This window comes from Tursiops truncatus, chromosome 14, assembly GCF_011762595.2.
Source record: "Tursiops truncatus isolate mTurTru1 chromosome 14, mTurTru1.mat.Y, whole genome shotgun sequence".
Taxonomy (NCBI): Eukaryota; Metazoa; Chordata; class Mammalia; order Artiodactyla; family Delphinidae; genus Tursiops; species Tursiops truncatus.
Genome location: NC_047047.1, coordinates 34,624,565 through 34,633,252, shown reverse-complemented (window position 1 = coordinate 34,633,252; position 8,688 = coordinate 34,624,565). Strand labels below are relative to the sequence as shown.

General features: G+C 36.2%; 1 protein-coding gene across 5 annotated transcripts in view; it reads right to left on the bottom strand.

Annotated features, from left to right (window-relative positions):
* RAB1A (RAB1A, member RAS oncogene family) overlaps nucleotides 1-8,688 on the bottom strand; it is a 50,212-nt gene that overhangs the window by 24,799 nt on the left and 16,725 nt on the right. For all 5 annotated transcript variants that reach the window (XR_012325672.1, XR_012325671.1, XR_012325673.1 and 2 more), the window contains exons 3-5: nucleotides 6,513-6,608; nucleotides 1,738-1,833; nucleotides 255-386 (exon numbers count right to left, since the gene is read on the bottom strand). Coding sequence is in view for 2 of the 5 variants with exons in the window: in XM_073791301.1 (XP_073647402.1) it covers nucleotides 255-386; nucleotides 1,738-1,833; nucleotides 6,513-6,608 (324 nt within the window). In the remaining 3 variants the exon portion in view is untranslated. The remainder of the gene's footprint in view (nucleotides 1-254; nucleotides 387-1,737; nucleotides 1,834-6,512; nucleotides 6,609-8,688) is intronic.

Genomic DNA, 8,688 nt, shown 5'->3' with positions numbered 1-8,688 from the left:
AAGAGAATATATAAGGCACAATTAATTGAAAAATCTTTTTCACTTAGTGCATTTCATCATCTGAAATGGGGATTGATGAAGGACTAAGTTTACTGAATCCAAGTAGACACTGCACAAATTATTACTGTCCAAGTATTCTGGCGCATGTATTTTTAAAAGCTAAGGCGGTTGCGGCCCTTGTGTGACTCCATACCCATATATAATTCAAATTCAGCACCTTCCAATTCAGTTTGAAACTCAAACTTTAAACATACCTTTGCTGTTGTGTAGTCTACTACTTTCTTTGTGGTCAGATCACATTTGTTCCCTACCAACAACTTGTTGACGTTTTCACTGGCATAACGGTCTATTTCCTGCAGCCACTGTTTAACATTATTGAAGGACTCCTAAAAAGATAGACATTTTAAAGAATAATATAGTTCTGGACACAACTGTTCTAATGAAGCAAGTGATAAACAGACGCATCTCTCCTGACCTAAGACGAGCTAGTGAGACAATCTAGCTACAAAAAAAGAACTCTTAATGCTGGGAAAGAAGTGAACTGACATATTAAAATGATACATACGTACATGAATAAGAAAACAGAATTTTAAGGCTTGAGGATGAAAATGCCTTATCTGAGAGGGAAATACAGCTCAGCATTAAACTACAGCTCAGGCAAATCGAATTGTTTTGGAGTATGCCATTTATATGCACTACAAAACCTGGTTTTTGAAACGTGACAAAATTTTGGTTTATGAATAAGCCTACTAAATGTGAACTACCAGAGATGTCAAAAATCATTAAATAAACGGGTCCAAAGTAAAGATGCTTGTTTTTTCCATAGTCATATTTAAGGGAGGAAATTTTCCATTTTTAAATATTACAAGTCATTACTTGAGATTTTTAAAACTAGCAACATTTTTTTCCTCATGTTGATATCACTCACCCAATACTCCTAATGGTGCTGAATCTAGTCTGTAATTCTAGCTGTCTCCTAATTAGCTATGATTTCATAGTTGAGGTGAGATTTAACATCTCCTACAAGCATTATATATTCTAATTTTCAAAGTTCATCTTTCATTCTTTTCTTTGATGGGCAAAATAAAAGGACCCTGAAATTTTCTAACTTTCTGATCAAAAGAACAATTATGGCCCTCAGATCACATTCTTCACACTACCTCCACATCCCCCTACCTTCTTTCAACAGCTCACCTTTAGCTACTCACTCTCCTCTTAAAATCTTCCTCAAAGCTCATCCTATTTCTGAACCACATACTCCACAGGCAGAAGCCTCTAATCTTACTTTTGGCAATTCCGACAGGTCTAATTACCAGGCAAATTCCTGTTAACACTTGGCACCAAAAACACAGTATAAGCCAAACAATCCCAGTCCCTACACACTCTTGACAAAATGATCAGTTATTTAGTTGATAATAAATAGAACTTGGGTCCCTTGAAAGCAAATGTAAAACCAATTACTAAATTTCCTATTTACTAAAGGAAAATATTAGGAAATTTTGGTTGACCCATTCATTAGGTGTTCAAATGATGTAGGGGAGAAAAATAACAATGTACCTGTCCTTAAAAGATAACATTGGTTTAAAACGTTTATGTCATTCACTTCCTTAGGGGTGGACAAAGTTTTCTGCCATATAAATGATACTAATGGCTTATATGTAAAGTAAAATAGTCTGCTATTTATCAAATAGTAGCTTACTACTTTGTCAGTATAACACAATTTTTCCTGGAGCTTACCTGATCTGTAACATCATACACAACTATGATGCCATGGGCTCCTCTGTAATAACTGGAGGTGATTGTTCTAAATCTTTCTTGGCCTGCTGTGTCCCACTGTTATAAAACAATCAAGAAATCCAAACAATTCCATTAAAACAGAGTTGGGGAAAAGGAGGGAGGAGGGAGAACAGTTTAGTTTACATAGTTGTGGATTACCAGGATTTGATATAGAAACATTAGCTCTCTGTGCTCACACTACTAAATTGCAGGGTAACTGCCAAATACCCGAAGGTTCAGAAGAGAAGGTAGTATCTAATTTAGCTTGCAGTAATGCTACCAATACTATAATTATAAGCTCTTTGAGATCAGAAACTGTCATACTTTTCATATTCTCCACAGCCTTTAGCATTGTGCCAGGCTAGTATGAATGCAAAGACAGGCTGACTTGGTTTTAGGAAAGCTACTGGTCTACTAACACCCCTGTAACACAGTACGACTCTCACACATAAGACAGAATTACTTGCTAGCACAATTTATCATCATGGAAAGCGCTGACAGGACCTAATGCAGACAACCACCCGTCAAGACAGCACTTTAGCCATCTCTGGAACAATTATTTTAATCCCAGGGAAAACAATGTAGGTAACATGATTCCAAATACTTTTATAAAATTCATTTTAAGAGCACTTTACCACACTTCATTCAGGCTCCAACACTGGAAACAAATAACATTGCTACATTAAAGTTCTGGGTTAAAAAAAAACTATTAAAAATACCAAGGGACTCCCTGGTGGCACAGTGGTTAAGAATCCACCTGCCAATGCAGGGGACACAGATTCGAGTCCTGGTCCAGGAAGATCCCATATGCCACAGAGCAACTAAGCCTGTGCGCCACAACTACTGAGCCCGTGTGCCACAACTACTGAGCCCGTGCGCCTAGAGCCTGTGCTCCGCAGTAAGAGAAGCCACCGCACCTCAACGAAGAGTAGCCTCCGCTCGCAACAACTAGAGAGAGCCCGCGCGCAGCAATGAAGACCCAATGCAGCCCAAAAAAAAAAAAAATCAAGAAACAGATTTTTAAAGCCACAATTTTAACCAGGGCAATGAGAATTTTGTTTAAATTGCTCCTAGACAATGTCCTTTTCTTAAAAAAAATTGTTTAGAAAAGATACCTGCCCCACTAAAAAATACCGGTAAAAGATAACATCTTGATTGATGGGGAAATAACAGAATGAGTTACTTAATGATTACCATTAAGGAAACAAAAACAAAAAGTGGACTTAAAGCCTAAGACGAGTGGAGATTAAGATGCAACAGCCTTTAGTGGGAAGGAATTGTAAAGTTCTGGAATATATCTGTGAACTTGACATTGATCCCCACTAGTCCTAGATGGCCAAAAAAAAAAAAAAAAGTTCAGGAGCACTCAGTGAAATCACTTCCTTTTCTAAGACCCAGCCAACCTAGAGCTGTTAAAAATAAGCTTTAATTTTGGGGAAATTTAAATACAAACTGGATATTAGATAACATTAAGGCATTAGCGTCAGTTTTGTTAGATGTAATAATGGTGGCTACATAGTAAAATAGAGATGCATAATTAGTATTTCTGGAGTAAAGTATCATATCTATAATTTAACATACTGAGGGGGGAGGGCGGGGAGAAGTAATAATGAAGCAAATAAGGTAGTATGTTAACAACTGTTAACTTAAAACAAACAAAAGCCACCATAGCTTCATTACCTTTTTCGTCCAAAGTACTAGCCTATGAGAGTCAGGAGACTATCTAGATCTACTGTATCAGTAAGGAGCCTCAAGTCTTTCAGGATATCCTTGGAGAAGCATGACCTCTGGAGCCAAGCCAACGTGACTTCAAAACATCTTTAGCTTCCTGGATGCTTAACTCTAGGGAGAGTCACCTAACAGTTTCTTCGTCTATAAATCCCAGATACCGCTCACTTTGTAGAATTGCAAAGTTTAAATGAACTAATGCTTGTAAAATGCCTAGCACAACGCCTGATTATAGATGCTGCTCAATAAAATGTTAGTTCCCTTCTCTTCTCTGCCCACCAACCCCTTTCACAAAGATAGCACAGCAACAGGAAGAAAATGTTTCTGCATAAATGTTAACAAAGAATTGTAGCTGACTAAGCAATGGCATCCAAAGAGCAAAACTTCTGAGGTCTCCTTGCCACTTGAAAACTCTGCTGACTCTATATCCTAACAGTACCTTCCTCTGTAATTGATCACCCTTTATGTACATAATCCTCATTACCCCTCATAATCACAGGGTAACTGATTTTCCCATGTTTGTCTCTCCCACTGAAATGGGATCTCCTCCTATGGGGCTGTGTTTCATTCATCCCTGCAACCTTGAATCTACCTGAATGTCTGTGTAACGTATGCATTTCCATAAAGCTTCGAAATTGAATAAACCATCACAGAAAGAGGCCTTTCATGGTATGGGACTACACTCTGTACGTGCCCCGCACTGCTGAATGTTCTGTAATCACCAACTCTGATAAAGACTCAGATGGCACACTTGAACAGGAAAAGCAGAAAAGATAATTAAAATATAGATAAACGCAATCATTTTGAAAGATCCAGAAAACTTGGAAGGGTAATTCAAACCAGGCAAGATGAAATGTAACAGGGTTAAAAGTAAAATCCTGCATTTAGATTTTTAATGCCCTAGTCACAAAATATAAGACTTAAAATCAAACCAAAAAAAACAATCAAAAACTTTAAGATCCAAACTAGTAGGTAAAATGGTTATTGAGGCAGCAAATGTAGTAAACGCAGGTTTTCTTTTTATGTCCTTGAATGGGCCAATGGTGAGAAAATGGCATGAGTCCCTGAAGTGTGAGAGGAAAAAAAGAAATTCAGAGTCCGAATCAATAGAGAATTTACCCCATGTAGTCACACAGGCTGGATTATATCTTTGTATTTGATTTTAGGAATCATATTTTAATAAATGACACGATAAAATGTAAGAGCAACCCAAACCCGAATTGTAAAAGGTTCTGAAAACATGCTTCCAGAAGGGAATGACCGACTTCAGAGGTAGAAGGTGTGGTAAGATCAATCTAAATGGCAGGCTGCCAATAGAAAAGAAATTAATCTCTATCAGGCAGCTACAAAAGGCTGAGTAGTAAGAGACAAAAGTTAAAGGAAACTGGCTTTGGCTCAAAATAAAGAATTAATAACTAAGAGGTTATTTATAAATGGAACTAGCTGCTTTGAAAAATGGTGAGCTTCTCAGAAATGTTCAAAAAAGGCACCAGATAGGGAAAGGAAATTCCTACTGAAGATGAAAGAAGACTGAGTGACCTATAAGATCCCTTCCAGCCAGAGGAAGTAGCAATATATAAGTGTTTCACAAATACATACCCAAATGTTATGAAGACCAATGATCACACATAACACAATCATTTCACATCAGTAGTTACAGGCTTGGGTGCTTCTTTCTGAAATATTCTTTATGGTGCCAAGCTGGCACTCTACATATAATGGGGAAAAATCAATATGGAAGATACTCTGTTCATTGGTTGAAAGTATTTCAAGGTATCTCTGATAACTACATCCTTGCAAGTCCTAATTTGGGACATCAAGGGTGTTGGTCACTTGTATCAAAATCCACAATTCTTTTGTAATGTACCTTTCTTTTCCTTATCAGAGTCACATGAGAGAACAAAGAAAAAAAATAACCTATCAAATATCCACTCGTCTGGGTGTGTCGTATCATCAGTAACAATTGTATATTGCCTAAAAGTTTACAAAGGGCTTTCACATACATTATCATACACACATACACAGAGCTATAGATTTGGTTCTCAAAACTACCTTATTAGTTACTAAATCAAGCATTATCACACTCATTTTAGAGGTAAGAAACTGAGTCTCAGGAAAAAGACTGAAGTTAAACCCATGACGCTAATAAATAGCAGAATGAAGACAACAAATCCAAGTTTTCTGACTCCAAATTCAGAACTCCTTCCAGTTCAGGGTGTTATCAATTCTATATAAAGAACAGTCACTTGTTAGATTCTATGTTACCTCATACTAATAGCCAACTCTAAAAGATACCCAGAGGTTTTTTTTTATGACCATAGGTATGTCCACACTGGTAGTAGCCAGACCCATATTAAGTTTCTACTACAACTGTCTACTTCTAATTCAGGGTTGAGGATATAAGGATGGATAAGGGAGTGAGGACGGCACAGGGACACAAAATATTGAAAACAGAGCTATGGGTTACTTGGTTCTGCTAGTAACTGTAGGCAAGTCACTGAATCTCTTAGCATCCATCTTCTGAGCTGTAAAATATGTAAGAAAAGCTAAGTTCCCTTCCAATAAAATTCTACTTTTCTACAAAGTTGGTACATACTATCTAATAAATACTCTTCAACTAAACCACATATGAAGAACCTCTCCTAGGTTTCTTCGAATGTTCCATAGTATTCAGCACAATAAAAAACACGAAAATTGCTCAATATACTTCTGCTATAAGACAAGGTAAACCTCAACTTAGACCCCTTAGACCACACTGATAAAAGCACAAGAAAAAGAACTAGGACCAAGTTTGACTTAAAAACATGTATTTCTCTGCTTTATGAATAGAAAATTCAATGAGGAAGGTAATCTTATATCATTTTTAATCTAAACAATTCTTATTCTACCACTGTCATTAGATGAATGATTCTTAAGATACTTTAATTTTGTTAACATATTAGTAACAAATACACTCTAAATTTACCAAAATAATTTCCACAAAAATTTCTAGTCCAAAAATTACTTACTATTTGAAGTTTGATTGTTTTCCCATCTAACTCTATAGTTCTTATTTTGAAATCCACACCAATTGTGCTGATATAGCTTTCTGTATATGTATCATCCTGAAGGGAAAGAAAGCTAACAATTAAAATGAATGTTCAATAGAGTAAATAAGAAAATATAAAGTTAATTTTTATCTACAAAGCTGATAAACAAAGTTTATAAGGCATAACATGTTGAGAACAGCCACTCCATCCTCTCCTGCACTCTGTTCATGTTCTGAAGACAAAGTGCTATTTAACAATGGTTTCTTCTTTTTTTTTTTTTAATGGTTTCTTCTTAAAACATTTTTTTTCAATAGCTATTAATTTTTCCAAACATCTCTTGGCAAATTCTTTACATACATCACACAGAGAAAGGTTTTATATTTTCAATGATTATGAAAGATTTTTCTAATTTTCTAATCAGTGGAACTCTTGCTCCTCCCCATCCACTTATTCACCACAAAGCTATGATCATGTCACTCTCCTGAAATTTTTTACAAGTCAATTTTATTTCTTAGTTTTTTTAAACAGATATAACTCACATACATGAAATTCACCCTTTTAAAATGTACAATTCAGTGGTTTTTAGTATATTCAGAAGGTCGTGCAACCATCAGCACTATTTAATTCCAAAATTAATGGCTTCATTCCTTTTCATGGCTGAAAAATGGTACCCTGTATGGATATACCACATTTTGTTTATCCATTCATCAGTTCATGGACATTTGGGTGGTTTCTACATTTTGGCTATTATGAACAATGCTGCTGTGAACATTTGTGTACAAGTTTTTATGTGAACAATAAACTTTTAAACTTTTTAGATTACACCTTTTTTTTTAAATTGAAGTATAGCTGATTTACAATGTGTTAATTTCTGCTGTTCAGCAAAGTGATTCAATTATACGTATACACAAATTCTTTTTTTTATTCTTCTCCATTATGGTTTATCACAGGAAACTGAATATAGTTCCCTGTGCTATACAGTAGGACCTTGTTGTTTTTCCATTCTATATATAATAGTTTCCGTTTGCTAACCCCAAACTCCCACTCCATCCCACCCCATCCTCCCCTCCCCTTGGCAACAACTGTCTTATGTCTATGAGTCTGTGTGAACCATGTTTTGAATCGTGAATCAAACCAACTATAACACCACACTTCTTAGACAACTAGGGAAATTTATTTTGTTAAGTCCACAAATGTATTTAATAGGAAAATGTCCAGTTCTTAGAAATACATATTGAAGTATATAAGGGGAAAATGACACATCTGGGATCTGCATTTGTGGCACTCCCAACAAAGAGAAGGGGAAAAAGGATTAAATGAAGCCAGTGTGGGGAAGTCTTGATAATGCTGAACCTGATGTGTACATGAGACTGAAACAAAGATCACTAAAGAATAAAATGTGATCAAAGAAGAGTTCCAAGTGGCTGGAGGTAGCTATGCTGACTTATCCTCCACATATATTCACATTAATGCATACATAGAATCACTGGATAAAAGGATACTCTTGAAGCATTGACTGCAATTTGACAAAATGCTCATCATTAAATTCAAATTTTTTACTTGTCTAATAAGCATCAGGTACTATAGAAAGTGGATAGAGAACAAAATGAATGCAATAAACATTCATTCAGCACTCGTACATGCCACTTACTTTGTTAGAAATACTTATAAATGCTGTTAGAATTCTTATAAACCCCTAAATGACCCTCACTTGCGTGCCTCTGAACCATTGCACATGCCCTTCCTACTGTCCAAATTCTCAGTATCTCCTTCTCCCCACTCCCAAGCTTTATCCCCCTACTCCCCAGTCCCTGGGTCACATGACAATTTTTATTCATTTTTCAATTCTGAGCTCAGGCAATACTGACTGTCCAAACATTCCCCAACTATTCAGCCAATAGTTAAGAGATTCTTCCCTCTGTACTCCCAAAGCTTATACATTTATCACACCTTTTGCAGCTTGTCTCTACTTCAGGGGTGTGAGAATCAGTATTTTCAAAATGCATCCTAGGTGATTCTACTGTGTAGGTAGTATGAAAACCTATGACTTAGGTCAATAGGCATCCTGCAAAGAATTTTCTTTGAAGCAAAAATACCTCAGGCTATAGCCATTTTCCTCAAGAGAGGCCAGCTTCTTCCCACCTACCTAGAATTG